The sequence below is a fragment of the Ruditapes philippinarum genome, unplaced genomic scaffold (genome assembly GCF_026571515.1).
Source record: "Ruditapes philippinarum isolate M1 unplaced genomic scaffold, ASM2657151v2 ctg1300_1_1_1_1, whole genome shotgun sequence".
NCBI lineage: Eukaryota > Metazoa > Mollusca > Bivalvia > Venerida > Veneridae > Ruditapes > Ruditapes philippinarum.
The window spans coordinates 24,749-41,181 of record NW_026855312.1 but is presented as its reverse complement, the minus strand read 5'-3'; the positions used below and the strand labels follow the sequence as shown (position 1 = coordinate 41,181).

The following is a 16,433-nucleotide window of genomic DNA, read 5'->3' as shown; positions in this document are numbered from 1 at the left end:
AATTAGTTGTGGTGTTCCGATTGGAGTTAACTTGAATAAAAGCACTGTTGAAATATATTTGTGGAGTTCTGATTGATGCTAAGTATAACACTTATTATCAGAAGACATAAGAGCTGAGAGTTTATATAGACTCTATCTGAATGAATCGTTTAATATGAACATTTTACACGATAGTGGGAATTTAGCATATTTCATTTCTTTCCATTCTTGTTAGATTCACTAACCTTTAACAGGGCTAAGAGTTTATGATAAATCTTGTTTATTCACCTCTATTCTAAGAGAGACAGAGTTGATTGTTGATTTTTTTTTAATTTTACAAACTTGCAAGCGTTAATGTGATGAAATGATGAACATAAACATGAACATGTTAAGTAAGAAGGAACAAATATAACTGTAAAGATATCAAACTAACTCTGTGTTCACAATGCAGAAATCAGGATCAAAATTATGTATTATATATGTTTACATATTTCTTAAGATACATGCTCAGGAATTTTTAAGAACATGTTATTATTTGTCTAAATAATACAAGGGAGGGCAATCTCAATGAAATTTAGACTACCTTTAAAACAATTCTGGTAAAATGCCCTCAGTCATTTAAATTCTTTAAAAAAATTGTACTTGTTACTATACATGTTTAACTTTATTCTAAAAAGAGCTGTCGGTAGGACAGCAACGCTTGACTATTCTTAGTGGTTGACAGTAAAAGAGCCTTGATAATGAAAAATTTAGTCAACAAAAGGGTAAAATATTTCTTTAAATCCATGTTACAGTTATAGGCCTTGGAGAGACTCGTATTATGCTCTAAAAGAAGAATAGAATATGAAGATATCTGAGGTGGTATGCAAACTTAAATGTAAATGTTAAAAAAGGGGCATAATTCTGTCAAAATGCTTGATAGAGTTACCTCCTCCTGTCTACAAGTTGGGGTCATGATGGTGAACAAGTTTGCAAAGTTTCAAAGCCATATGTCAATGGACTTTGAAAATATTTGAGGTATTACAAAAAACTTTAACATAAGTGGTTACGCCGACTCTCGGGTGACTACAATAGCTCTTCTTATTCTTATAGTCCACTAAAAATTAGAATTTACATATTTTTTTTAAAGTATATTGCTGGACTAAAATATGTTACACATGCATGTGCTTTGTAAACGAGTCTTTTTCATGATATAAATAAATTGGTATCCGGAAATATATATATATATATATCCCTACCTAAAAATATAAGTGTTATCATCTGATACTAATTTCTTTTTGTGAACACAGATATTCATGCAAAACTGGTAAACTAGTTAAAAGAAATGACCTCTTACAAATTACACAATAATCTACTTCCTTCTCTGTGTAAATCAAACAAGACAAAAATATCAAATGACAATAACTGTTTATTAGTCAAAACTGCATACATGCACCAGCCAATTTCAGAAACCCAAAAATTGTTGCTAGAGAATGAAATACAAAACTGTAAAAAAATAATGAAACAAATAAAAATGACATTACGTGAAATTTCCTTAATGAGAATGTCTCAAAGAAAAAAATTAAAACAATTTTTATAGACAAGATTCTTGGAAGCTCCAAGAGTCAAACAATACTGAACAAAAACTAAGCTACATTCCATATAAACAACAATCTAACACTAACTTATGTTACATAATATACACATATTTAAAGAAATGGCAAGTGATTTTTTTTTCTTATAAAAATTGAGAGATGAAAAAAAAACAATGTTATCACATTTTTTTAAAAATTTACTTAAAAACCTGAGAAAAATGTAAAAATATCTATAACACAAAGTTTGAACACATGATGTTCAAGTTGTCTCCCTTGGTCTGCATTTCAGAGACAATTAAGTCATACTGTAAATCTTGTGGATTCTAACTTTCTTAAGTTCATAAATCCTTCTTAGATTTTCTTAACTGTATGTTTATTGTTCTTACAATGACATTATCACAACAAAATATAGGCAAATTAATACTGCAACATGTTCACAATAAACAAATTAAAAATCAAATTTCAGAAAAATGCGTATCATCAGCAAGTGACATAAATGATATTTCAAAGGTTTTTTTTTTCATTTAAACACCGTTCAAAATCTGATTTTTGTTTTCATCTAAATACCATTAAGTAATGACAAAAAACTTGAAAATTTAGTACATTTTGATACAAAAATTGTCAAAACTTGCTTTATTTTGGCTTTATTTTGGTGTCTGAAAAATGATAAATGGTTTAGGACAATGAAGAAAACTTTATCACAAAAGTCTGTGGCAAAATTATTTCCTACAATGAGTTACATTCACAATCAAATAAAGTCCAAAAACCTTGAAGGTTTATGTACCTCTCGTTTTGAGCGTTTGTTATTTAAATCTGTTGCTGTGGATTTTCCAGGTTTTCTACCCGAACTAGGTGAGGCTTTCGGTTGCCCATGTACCTTGGAAGACTTTGATGGCCGGTTTGGAGATGGAGAAATATTACGTTTCTGAAATTCAATTAAGAAATCAATTAAGAAATACAATTAAGAAATTTGATTAAGAAATCAATTAAGATTATTAGTCTAAGTATCAACAACATGACTTAATTATTAGTCTTAAGTATTGACAAAAGAAATTTGTAAGTTCACGAAAGGCCACATTTTTTTTATTCATAATGCAATTTGATTATTATTCCTAAGACATGAGTGAGGTTTTAAGTGAAAAACATCAGTTGTTTTAAAGATAAATGCTGCACACAAAACTTAAACCAATGACCTTTTGTAGTTTACAAAGGGCCATTAATCATACAAATACATTGTACCATGTTAGAGTTATGGACCTTGGACAGTTGTTTTAAAGTTTGATGTTGCTTGCAAAACTTGGACAAAGAATCTTCAAAGGTCACAAAGGGTTATAATTCATTCTAAATCTAAGCTAGAGTTATGGGCCTTATAAAAAGACCTCCTATCATGATCTCAAAGACATGAGCGAAGTGAAAAGTTTGTTATAGTTTTATAAGATATGATCTTGTACAAGAATTTGGTCATAAAACTTAACCAAAGTGTTATGCTGTTGACACCAGGATATGTTGGATACCCCCACTATTCACTGTATACTCAAGCAAAAAAGAAGAACTAATACCTTTTTTAGAGGATTTTCCCCTGAAGGAGATGAGCTTCTTTTAACATTCGACTTAAAGATAACAGCTGTAGGTTCATTGCTGATAGACTGTGGTTCATCAATAACTTCCATCTTAACATTCACCTTCTCATCTCCTGATACTTCCATCTTTAACTTCTACAGAAACAAAATATAATCATCTTTTTTTTGGCTACATTTATCACAAACATGTAATCAACTTATTTTCATACATAATCAATCAAATAATTCCATTAACATACTGGAATAAAGAAACACACATTTATATGCATGCATTTTTCTCACACATTTAATTTCCATTTGTGAAATTATGTGAAAGTCATTATTAAAGAATACATACATAGAGGATATTGATTGAATGTAAATTTAATACAGAATTTATCGAACCTGTTGAATAAAATTTTATCATGCATTATTGTATATGTATTAAACTTACACAAATTCAATATTCATTTTATCACATACCAAAAATAAAGGCAGTTTGAAATGAAAAAGAACCATTTTTCATTGATGCATCTATAGTATAATGCTAACATTTAACGCATCGTAACACTCAGTTTATATAACGCAAATGACATCACATCAAAATATATCCATGGCCATGCAATATTATTTTAAAGGAGTCGGAAAAGCGGCACAGGTGTGTGATAAATCTGTCTGTAATTCTATATTACAGACAGTAAAACAGACTTTATCTACTAAGGATGCAGTTGAATAGATGTGGTTGAAGTGCACTACTATTTTTAACAAATATTAACTTATTTATAAAGCACCATTTTACTTTTATTAACTGCTTCAAATGCCCTTGCACAAATAGATCTTGATTATGTTAAAGGTTTAATTATAAAGTTACATACTGGTGTATCTATATCATCAAGGTCTTCACTGCCGGAACCATTAAATGGTTTGGAATATATCTCTCTATGTTCAGGACTGAGGGATAACTTGGGCTGTAAACATTTAGTATCACAATGATAATGTAATTATAAACAGATTATTAATATATACATTATGTTATAATAACATATGTGTGCATCACAGACTCAACTTTGGTGCTAATACATGCAATAACTTGCTAATCACCATCAGCATATTAACGGTTAGGCCTTAATATACATCCCTGAAGTCTGACCGGACTCAAAGCTGTTAGCTTATAAGCAAAAGTATTATGATAAGTCCTTTAAAACAACAATTGGCAAAGTTTACAAGTACAGTCCATTATACATATAGCAGTTAGTTTATATGTTCGGTTTTTACACCAATTTAAACACAGTTTTTGGTCATATGTCGGCACAGTTGATCTACCTTACTGACTGAGACTCCTGGATAACTAACCAGTTATACCCAACTTCTCCACAAGTGACTGACAACTAAGCCCACATGATTTCTGAATCAGCTTTATGAGATTAATGACTATTAGACTCAATGTATATAGCAGACTGAAATGTCACAGCATCTAAAGCGTTTTCAACAAGTTCATGTAGCAAATTAACTAAATGTCTGAAGAAAAAAATGCAATTACATGTACATGTATGAAGACAAAATAATCAAGTAATTCTTAAGAGTGATAACTGTTACAAGTGAGTAATTAAGTCGTGACACTGTACAAAACTTTTCTTACGTACACAATCACTTGATAAATAATGTTCATAATGTTTTATACACATAGGTGTACTAAGATCTTTTATTTTAATCTTAAATGCTGTCAAATACTGGTACATCAATCAAGAATCAAATGATATGAAGATTACCACTGCTGAATGTGGGAGATTAACTCACTTTTATGATGACTGTGAATTGAAGTTATCTCCCTTTATTCTTGTTGAAAAACTATTTAATAAATAGTAATGTATAAATTTGTATTTGACTTCACAAATGACATATTGCATTTAGGAACAACCTTTCACCTCTAAAGTGACGCTCTCATGTTTTTATAATGGATCATATCATCTCACCATTATTAAAGAAACTAGAAATGTGTCCAAAGGACACGGATGCCCCCACTGACAACATATATATGGTATATAGTGAAAAAATCAACAAAGGGCCATTATTCTATTAAATTTGGTCGCAGCAAAAATTCCTTCCTTTGCTACCATCTACACATTAAGGTTGTTCATCCCTGGAAGTTTAAGCAAAATCTGCCATCCGGTTTAAGAGGAGTTGCATTCACAAAATTTCTATATGGTATATAGTGAAAAAATCAACAAAGGGCCATAATTCTGTTAAATTTGGTCACAGCAAAAATTCCTTCCTTTACTACCATCTACACATTAAGGTTGTTCATCCCTGGAAGTTTAAGCAAAATCTGCCATCCAGTTTAAGAGGAGTTGTGTTCACAAAATTTCTATTAAGTATACAGTGAAAAAGTCAACAAAGGGCCATAATTCTGTTAAATTTGGTCGCAGCAAAAATTCCTTCCTTTAATACCATCTACACATTAAGGTTGTTATTCCCTGGAAGTTTAAGCAAAATCTGCCATCCGGTTTAAGAGGAGTTGCGTTCACAAAATTTTTACATGGTATATAGTGAAAAAATCAACAAAGGGCCATAATTCTGTTAAATTTGGTCGCAGCAAAAATTCCTTCCTTTACTACCATCTACACATTAAGGTTGTTCATCCCTAGAAGTTTAAGCAAAATCTGCCATCCGGTTTAAGAGGAGTTGCGTTCACAAGATTTCGGGACGTACGAACAGACGAACGGAAGGACGGACGGACAGACGTACGGATGGACGGACGGACGGACAAGTGCAACGCTATATGCTCCCACTCTGTGGGGGCATAAAAATTGTGTACTGTATATGAAATTTTTCTTACCATTGTTTTCTTGCTATCTATGCCCTGGTTTAATGTTACACGTTTCCCCTCGGTTACAATCACTTCCTGGATACCTGTGGGACTGTTTGGTTGAAGGGGAGGGGATACTGACAGTGGGGGCGGGGTACTTGCTGGTGTGGGTCTCCAACCTCCCTTAAAGACTCTGGCCTGGAGAATAAATTATACAGTGAAGTATTGATAATGAAATGAGTGTAGTATTTTTACATAAGATATTTTCATTTTAACACAAGATAAAGGTATTCTGTTGTAATATCAAAATGATATTCTTTTAATTTGAGATATTTGTATGTTTTATATCTGAGAAAACATTGATTTCTTCTAGGTACGTATATCTTCTATCAAAAAATTTTTGTGTCATTAAATGTATATGTATGTAATTAAATTATGTATTTTCTAATTATCTTAACACCTTTTCTATTTTCTAATTATCTTAATACCTTTAAATTGTATCTAGTGATATGATTAACCAAAACATGAGAATTTTACCCTCTGTAAGAATATGAATTTTATAACTTACCATAAGTTTTCCTTCTTTTCCATCAAAGCAGCATTTTGAGCACTTCCAGCTGTTTGGAAGATCCTCATTTAGGATACCATCATTATTCAAGTTCTCGTTCTTTTTACGTAAACACAGTGGATGTACGATCTCCCAGCATATCCCACACTCCATTAGTGCCGAGGAATAATCCTCCGCGTCATCATCAACAGCGCCATCTGTCTTCACAGGTTTGTCGAGCAGGCACACAGGCATTTTACATATCAGACATACAATGCCTTTTGGAAGGATTGGCTGTAATAAAATGTTAACCCTATACTTGCTGATTTTCTTTGACTTAACTCATGCGACCAGTGCAGGACATGATTAGCAGGCACATCTATATTGTCTGATCATGGTCTGCACTGTTCATTATCTAGACAGTACATATCTTAAAATTTTCCTTTAAAATAATGAATAGTTTTGTCCATGATGATAGTTGGGCAAATATATTTAAGATATGTATATTACGTAAAGTTCTTTGTAAATTCATCTGAATGCTGAGAGCTTTGCATAGCTTTCTCCCGTCGTAATAGAAAATTGTATGAAAATATTATCCCCAACATTTGGCATGTAATTTACATTTTTGACATTCATGTCATAGAATTTTAGAAAATATTTAATATCAAACCTTGCCTTTTTATAAATAGTAAATAATGGCTTTAATTATGTATAAAAACAAAAAAGTATTTTCACTCACTGCCAGACACTGTCGGCTGATACAAGATTGCTTGGCACGCCCTGGACCTCCATATTTCCTCATATCTTTACAGAAATTACATTCCATACAATCATCCCTTGTACACGGTTCACACTTCTTACATCGAACACGTCGATGACGGTTACCCGATGCATTCTTACCGCCTGTTTTAACTTTCGGTGCACAGTGTGTCCCAAGCAGCTTGGCCGTCTTTGCTTTCTGTTTCAACTTGATCAGTTTCTAAAATCATTTAGTAATACTTATATTAATAAACAACAAAGCCCCTACTCATAAATAAGCATTGTATTGAAAAAAAAAACCTTTTCAGCTTCTCATACATTTATGTTTTTGTAATACATAAAAAAAATTGAAATTGAACAGATTTGAAAGGTTTCAAATTATATGTAAAGTTTTCACAATAAGTTCTAAATATTCAAGGTTACATTCCTGGGTCTAAGATTATAAATTGTCGTAACTGAAAATGAAATCTTTGATTGCTAGAATGTACAGTGACCAATTAAAATCCTTATGTTCAAAACAAAGCTCATTAAAAAAAGTTTATAACCTCAAAGCCTGATCTGCAAATGTTTCTTATTCCTGTATTATCAATATTACTGCAGTACCAAATCAATGCTTTTAAAAAATCTACATTTGTCTACATTTGTCTATGTATAAAATCAAGATTTCATAAAAAATATAAGAAACTATAACTTGTTGAATAAATGGAAAAATATTCTTAACAACTTTCTTCTCTGATCTTAAGTAATTTAATAATCTTTGCTATAACAGAGCTAAATTATTCTAAAAGATAATATAGAGACAGTTTAAACATACCTTGGTTGCTTTTGTCCATTCTAAGACTGGTTCACCAGTTATAGCAAGTTCAGGATTGTCTTTCATATGCTCCTGGATTAAACGCTGAAACACAGTCAAAATATGAAAATAATCACAATTCAGTGAAATAATAATTCTTTGAAAATTTGTATGCATTTTGTTCTGACAATTTTTTGTAAATAAATTGTCAATTATAAAATTTATTCACAAAATAAATTCATAGCCTACAACATGTTGAGTCATAAAGAAAACAATCTATGTCAAAGAAGTCCACTTTATTTTAAGAGTTTCTTTTTCATCATACAATAATTCCTACATTTAAATTTAAGATTTTTATTTTTTTGAAACATACATTTGATGATTGAACCTTTTTTCAATCAATTCCATAGTAAAACAAGAGCTGTCCGTAAGACAGCGCGCTCGACTTTTTTATTGCTTGCCAATAAAAAAAGTTTTTGCAGTAAAAGGCAATACAAGAATCTCTGTATTTTTAAAGTGAACAATGGCCATGAGCATTAAGATATTTAGTGAAGAATTATTTTACTGAATTGTGTGATACCCTTGAACACTGCAGCAAAGTTTGAAATGTTTAAGTCAAAAGAGGGCTGGTAAGAAAGAAAAAAAACTGAGTTGAGCCTTAAATAAATTTAATAGTATTATACTACTGATTTTAATTTCAAGTACAAAAAGAGAAAAATAACTAGTTGTTTGATACCCTTGAATATTACAGCAATGTTTATATGACATAATTTATGGTAAAGTGAACAAGTGGATAGGAATGAATTTTTTTTAGATTTTTTAAGTTTTTTAGTGCTTGCCTATAATACAAAACATTGACAGTTAAGGGCCATAATTCAAATAAAATCTTTGACAGAATTACCTTCTCCTGGACATGTTTGGGAATCATGATTGTAAACAAGTATTCCAACTTTCAAATTAATATCTCAAACAGTTCAGTCAAAAAGTGGACTGGTACTAAAAACTTAACCAAGATTCTAAGTCGATAAAAGGCCTTAATTTTTAAAACAAATCCTTGACAGAGTTACCTTCTCTTGCGTACAGATGGGGGTAATGATGTGAAATAGCATTAAAAGTTTCAAAGCAATATCTCAAAGGGTTAAGGCAATAAGTGGATTTTACCCATATTCAATGTATTTTCTAAGTCAAAAAGGGGCATAATTCTGTCAAAAACCTTGACAGAGTTATGTCCTCTTGTCTGTTGATGAAGGTCGTGATGGTAAACAAGTATGGTCAGTTTCAAAGCAATACCTCCAATGGTTTTGAAATAAAGTGAGGTGGTACAAAAAACTTAACCAAGCTCAATACACTTTCTAAGTCAAAAAAGGGCCATAATTCTGTCAAAAACCTTGACAGAGTTATGTACTCTTGTCTGTATATGGAGGTTATGATGGTGAACAAGTATGGTAAGTTTCAAAGCCATACTTGTAATACTTCTGAAATAAAGTGGGGTGGTACGAAAAACTTAACCAAGGTGTGACGCCAACGCCGACGCCGACGCCGACGCCGGGGCGAGTAGGATAGCTCCCCTTTTCATAGAAAAGTCAAGCTAAAAAATCACATGGAACATGAAACCAAACTCTTGCTCAAAAACTAACTTTCAGTATTCAAGTTGTATGTGTTTGCTACAAGAATTTAAGTAAAGACAATACCTTGACTTCTCTAAGCACTGCATCTGGATCAATCAGATCCTTTGGAATGCCTTTCTTGGTTGGAGGCAAACTCTCCACCCATCCTAGCACCTCAATCAAACCTTCCAGCTCATATTTTGTCAAGTGTATATATTTTGTTCTCTTCTTTACAGGGCTTTTATACGGCACCTTCATTATCTCGGGTTTATCAACAGATTTGAGATCCAATGAATTTGCACTTTCTGATGATGACTTCCTTCCTGTTCTCGGTAATGTAGAAGCTTGCCCTGGTGATCTGGTTGGTCCAGAAGCTGTACTATCATCATCACTGGTTGATTTACGTCCTGGTGAAGTGTCGTCAATTCTGGTTAGCGATACGGATAGTCTTTTGTTAAGCTTTTCTTCAAGTAATTCAAAATTTGCCTGATCAATCTAAATCAAAATATAAATGAAAACTATATACAATACAATACAATACACTATAATCTCACTGTACAGCTGTTCCAAAAGAAACTTTTTGGCAAAGATATGTAACAAAGATCTACATTATGTAAGCTGATTTTGGTTGAAAAGAATGTTAACAAATTTAGGAATTTAGGGGTGTTCAACCAGTTCCAGTAACAGCATTGTCAATGTCCTTATAACTAAAATGTACGACATATTCCTTCAAAGTTCTTTATTTAAATAATACTGTTTCCTTATGAATACATATAAATTATGTAAAGAACTTTTATTGGTAAAACTACAACAAAATATGTTTAAAACTATTAACAACAAAGGAATTAATCATGTGGGAAAAGAAGTGATTTTTATATTCATATACAGCAAGGTTTCTAGAAGCCATATGTAAAACGTGCCTAAATTCAGATACGTTTCACTTAATTCCTGTTCAAACATAAGATTAGACTTGCCATCCGTCTTTTAAAATATTTGTATCATAATAAAATATAGATCAAACTTTCAACCTTTTATGGGCCATGCAATACAGTTTCTGACCTAAAGAAAATGCTACATACCTTGGTATTGATGACCTCTAGATCCTCATTCAGTTGTGGTTTCTCCAGATACGTTACACCTGTCAGTGAGTGTACGTAACGTTCTAACACATACCAATTTATCTCTGCATAGAATGGATATCGGAATTTCATTGGTACCTGAAACAGGAAATCTTTTTAAATGTAATCATCATATATCTCATATAGAGTAATAACTCAATTCTAACAATGGTGGTCCGCAGGCCTTATTCTATTTTTAATCAGGACTGTCTATCATGAAAATGAAAGGTTGTCTCCATCAAAATAAATAAACTTTGAACAGACTAGTCTGGTGCAATACTTATGATTCAGGCTTGCCATTTGTCCACTGTTGCTTATAGTGTATAAAGCTATATATATCCGATGCCTGTAGTTAACAAAAATATTGTTTTGAAAAAGAATATTTCCAAAATACCTACAATGTATTTGAAAGAAATATGTTTGTTTATTGTCTTTCGAGCAATTGGTGCATGCACTGAATGTTAAAACATCCTACTTAAAATAGCAGAATAAAATTTTGTCCTGAACATTTCATTCTGTTATTGTACAATATTGATGTGTGTTAAATAACAGAGACAGTTTATCTTACCACTCTCTCAGGAATCATGGAAACAACATATTATAAATTTACTGTTTATAAATTTTATAAAAAGCGTTTTAGTAGATATAGTTTTATACCCTTTAAAAGAGTTGAAAAATTAAGGTTTGTCATGTGTGCCTCTAATTCATATATTGTGGGGGCAAAGAAGGTATGAAATTTAACAGTCTTGATTATTTCTATGATATTGGACAGTGGGTGTTGAAAGGCAGTCTTAGACATACAATTATTCATTTCCCTATAAATTGCCATTTCCAATAACAGATACATGTAGTTTCTGTTTACTAGTACATCCCCTTTTAGTTGAAGAGTAACGCCCACATTTTTAAGAACTTGTCATCAAAAGATGAATGGTATCAAATTGTGTTTTAACGATAAAAGTACGGATTTATCACTTCAAAACAAATAACTATTGTCAAAGTACAGGAAAATATAAATCAAAGTATATTTCTATGTCTAGACATTAACAAAAACAACACATCAAAGAAGTTGCGACACCTTGTCATAATTTACCAGATAATCCTGAATGACTACTCCATGTCTAATATTTTAAAGGCATATACTTAATGTATCCTGTAAGAATTGTATCAAACATGTTGCCCTTTTCAAAGAATAAACATATGTATAGTTAATACATTGTTGCAACTTACATGAATAATATGCTGGAAGTTTAACCTCTATTCTAACCCCTGCCATTTGTATAATGGACTTGACCTGTTTTAAATTTAGAACTGTTCATTATCTTAATAAAGGATTTTTGTATAAAAATAGAAATAAACTAGAACTGCCACTATCATGGCGTGAATACCCCCGCATACCACTTTGTCAGAATCAACAGTGGCCATTTAGAGCTCAAGGACAACCTCCCTGCCAAATCTGAGGTTACTAAGCCAGTGCATTGCTAAGTTATGTATTCTACATGCTTCAAATGTGAAAATGTCAAAATCAATACATTGCGGACAGGACATTCTTTAGCAATTGAGAAGAAAAGCTTTTTTTTTGTCAAGGTCCCTGTGACCTTGACCTTTGACCCAGTGACCTCAAAATCAATAGGGGTCACCTTATAGTCATGATCAACATCCATGCCAAATATGAAGACTGTGGGTCAAAGGAATCTTAAGTTAATGGGTGGACAAACTTTTTGAAGTCAAAGTCCCTATGACCTTGACCTTTGATCCAGTGACCTCAAAATCAAAAGGGGTCATCTACTAATCATGATCAACATCCATGCCAAATATGCAGACTGTGGGGTCAAAGAATCTAAAGTTATTGGGCAGACAAACTTTTGGAAGTCAAAGTCCGTGACCTTGACCTTTGACCTGGTGACCTCAAAATCAATAGGGGTCATCTACTAATCATGACTAACCTCCATTCCAAATATGAAGACTGTGGGTCAAAGGAATCTTAAGTTATTGGGCGGACAAGCTTTTTGAAGTCAAGGCCCCTGTGACCTTGACCTTTGACCTGGTGACCTCAAAATCAATAGGGGTCATCTACTAATCATGACTAACCTTCATGCCAAATATGAAGACTGTGGGTCGCAGGAATCTTAAGTTATAGGGCGGACAAGCTTTTTGAAGTCAAGGCCCCTGTGACCTTGACATTTGACCTGGTGACCTCAAAGTCAATAGGGGTCATCTACTAATCATGACTAACCTCCATGCCAAATATGAAGACTGTGGGTCAAAGGAATCTTAAGTTATTGGGCAGACAAGCTTTTTGAAGTCATGGCCCCTATGACCTTGACCTTTGACCTGGTGACCTCAAAGTCAAAAGGGGTCATCTACTTATCATGACTAGCCTCCATGCCAAATATGAAGACTGTGGGTCAAAGGAATCTTAAGTTATTGGGCGGACAAGCTTTTTGAAGTCAAGGCCCCTGTGACCTTGACCTTTGACCTAATGACCTCAAAATCAATAGGGGTCATCTACTAATCATGACTAACCTTCATGCCAAATATGAAGACTAAGGGTCAAAGGAATCTTAAGTTATTGGGCGGACAAGAAAAAACCGACGGACAGCCGGACGGACAGCCGGACAAGCTGATTCCAGTATACCCCCTTTACAACTTTGTTGTGCGGGGGTATAATAATAAAACAAGAGCACCAAAAACAGTGGGACAATATACACTTGAATGCAAATTGAACAAAAAAATAATCTTAAATTACAGAGGAGACCCACTCATATAACTTAAATGATGGTGGTGTTTGTAGTTTACCCTCCAGGTTACTGCAATATTTTTAGCCACTTTGAATTCACCAGAGCACAGTTCAGCACATTGTTTCGAGGCAGGCTGTCAAGCAGTTTACCATTATTAGTTGCCTTCACTTATAATTGCAAGGAAATAATAGCTTCTGTACATGTCAGAGCAGAGGTACAGTGCAAATGACAATAGACAATCAATCAGAACAATGGTGACCTGCACAATCCAGGAATTAAACACTGGTCACCTGACCCACAGTCCAACACTCTACCTATTGATCTAACCAGACGGTTCTTAATAAACTAGTATGGAACACGTTTTATTTTAATTATCATACTAATAGACCCCCAGGGGTAAGAACATTTATAACCCATAAATGCATAATTATTTCATGTAACTGTTGTCGAGTAACAAAGCTCTTTTAGGTACAGATAAATGTTCTTGTTTTTCTTTATTACCTCCCTTTACACTAATAACATCAATACCCAAAAAGACAATTCACCTTTTGTTCATGTTTTGTACCAAAGTGATATTTCAACTTTTATACAGGGCAACAAGGTTGTTTAGGTCCCTAAAACTGGGATTGACAGTAATGGGAAAACTTACAAAACATGAAATGTGACTCCTTTAAGGATATTTGTGGACATATCTTTACATTAAAGCTACACTTTGTTACCTGTGGGTATTTATGGTAGTAGTGTAAGATAAAACTGCCTTCTAACATATACATTATGTAACAAGCTAATAAAGTCAAAACAAATATCCTGTTTGAAAACAAATGAAAAAACCTACAAGTCATTATGTCTCCTATGAATATTTTAACATACACAGGAAAGAGCAGAATTTTTTAATACATAAACCACTTAGCTTTATTCTTTGAGCTTGAGAAAATTAATATAGTTTTCACTTTTCCAAATGTATGCTCAAATACTCTTCATTTCAAGACCTCAATTTCCTTTTTTCATATAAACTGCATCAAAATTGCAAAATCATCCCTGACTCTCCAAGCATTCATAGACTTTTCTATGCTTTAACTCATACAATAATTGAATTACATTTTTTCCTAATGAATAATAAAGGTAATACCCTACAATTATCATAAATATGAGAACACTTTGTATATTGTACATCTTTCAATGTTTAACAATGATCTTATTCCCCTTGTGGTTTAGGGCTTGTCTTTAAGGATTAATGCATACAAACTGCAGCCACTGTTTATCCCTGTGAGAGGTGACTAAATGGGTCCAAATTACAGGAGTCTATGCATATCTTAGCTCCAGCAGGTGAGGTGGTTTTGACTGCTTACGTTGCTTACGTTCGCCCAAGGTAAGCCAAAGTGATCTTTCCTGTTCTGGCACAATATTACCTAAACTGTGTTGGTGCACAGTAAAACCAAAGACACACACATACACACACAATGATCTGATAAGCATCTATACAACATGGATCAATACTAAATCTTGTAAACTTCACATTTTCCAATGGATATTTGATACAGAAAAATGACTTAAGTTTCACAAATTCTTCTCAAAGCTTTAAACGGATGGTTACACAAGATTTTGAATGATTGGGGACCTAAAATGTAAACCAGTAAGACTTACATGTGTTTTATCTTCAATAGCTGACACCTTGAGCTGGTTTACCATATTGAAGCTGTGTAAGAAATTCCCGCCAAAAACTAGAGAGTCTTTTGGTGTATACACTGCATGTATCCAACCTGTAGAGTAAAATACCATTTAATTTATTACATTTCTAAATCTATGTCTTAGTAATGGTTAGTTCAAGGAACTGATTTGAGAACGTTTTATTAAGATTATAGCTTTCAAAACAATCAAACTAAAATAACTTCTGTGTAAACTAAATCCATGCCTTGTTTGATCAAATTTCATTGGTAGGTTTATAAACATGACAGTCGTTTCTCACATAGTTGAAATTTTATAAACTGTAGTTTTTATCCCTGTGATATGCTTCTTACAACATTTAATTTCTTTTACATGTAGGACTGAAATATAACCAAAACCAGGACATTGGTAAAACATTAATACTAAGAATAAACAACTGGACATAAGTACAGGAGTCCATTCCTTAATAACAGAGTTAAACATGGCTAAGAAGATCTTGGCATGTTTGAAACCCCCACCTTCTTCTTTGTCACTGACGGAAGCAGATAAAACATCTGTACAATGTGTGTTAACTTCCTGTCATTTTTTGATAATAAATTAATGTTGACTTAGTCAAGGGCCATTACTCTTAGTTTACTGCTAAGATGTTAGCTATAAAACCCAACATCAACAGACAAGATCAGAGGTGTACGGTAACCTGTTTATTCTTCATGTAGTCATTTTCTACCAGGTAATACAGGTAGCTATATTCATTAATGAAGATATAATAAAATACTTTTATAAATTTATAAACAGTAAAATTATGATACAAAACAAACTATTATGCTACTATTTCAACCATTTAGATATGACTTTGAGATTGAAGGACACACTATTCAAGAAAAATCATTTTTCACAGTCACTGTTAAATGGATAAAAACACAACACAACACAAACAACAAGAAGAAACAAACCAGAAGGAATGATGAAAGTGTTCCCTGCCACAAGCTGTATCATTTGACATTCCTCAATGGAGTCCGCCAAAAATGCATCACCTTGTTTCCCTGACAACACCCAGTTCTCATACTTGGCAAGGTTCTTATCAGTTGGAGGAATTAACCAAAATATCTGAAAAAAATAAATTTAATATAACTTGTATAATAAACATAACTGAAAACAAAAATAATGACAAGTGACAAACAGCCTACATGAAGATCACTTTAATTCTCTCCATTACAATTTTATGAGATTAGCTTTCCCTGTATTGAAATTAAAACTTCAAATGAATGAGCTTTTTTTTTTTCTTTCT

At 32.7% G+C, this 16,433-nt stretch overlaps 1 protein-coding gene across 2 annotated transcripts in view; it reads right to left on the bottom strand.

The window, feature by feature from the left end:
* Positions 1-16,433, bottom strand: part of LOC132742895 (lysine-specific demethylase 2A-like) — a 42,262-nt gene that overhangs the window by 5,468 nt on the left and 20,361 nt on the right. For both annotated transcript variants that reach the window (XM_060731397.1, XM_060731396.1), the window contains exons 8-18: positions 16,099-16,252; positions 15,125-15,240; positions 10,704-10,841; positions 9,709-10,119; positions 8,039-8,122; positions 7,205-7,444; positions 6,487-6,759; positions 5,949-6,116; positions 3,988-4,080; positions 3,113-3,268; positions 2,338-2,478 (exon numbers count right to left, since the gene is read on the bottom strand). In XM_060731397.1, the coding sequence (XP_060587380.1) occupies positions 2,338-2,478; positions 3,113-3,268; positions 3,988-4,080; positions 5,949-6,116; positions 6,487-6,759; positions 7,205-7,444; positions 8,039-8,122; positions 9,709-10,119; positions 10,704-10,841; positions 15,125-15,240; positions 16,099-16,252 (1,974 nt within the window). The remainder of the gene's footprint in view (positions 1-2,337; positions 2,479-3,112; positions 3,269-3,987; positions 4,081-5,948; positions 6,117-6,486; positions 6,760-7,204; positions 7,445-8,038; positions 8,123-9,708; positions 10,120-10,703; positions 10,842-15,124; positions 15,241-16,098; positions 16,253-16,433) is intronic.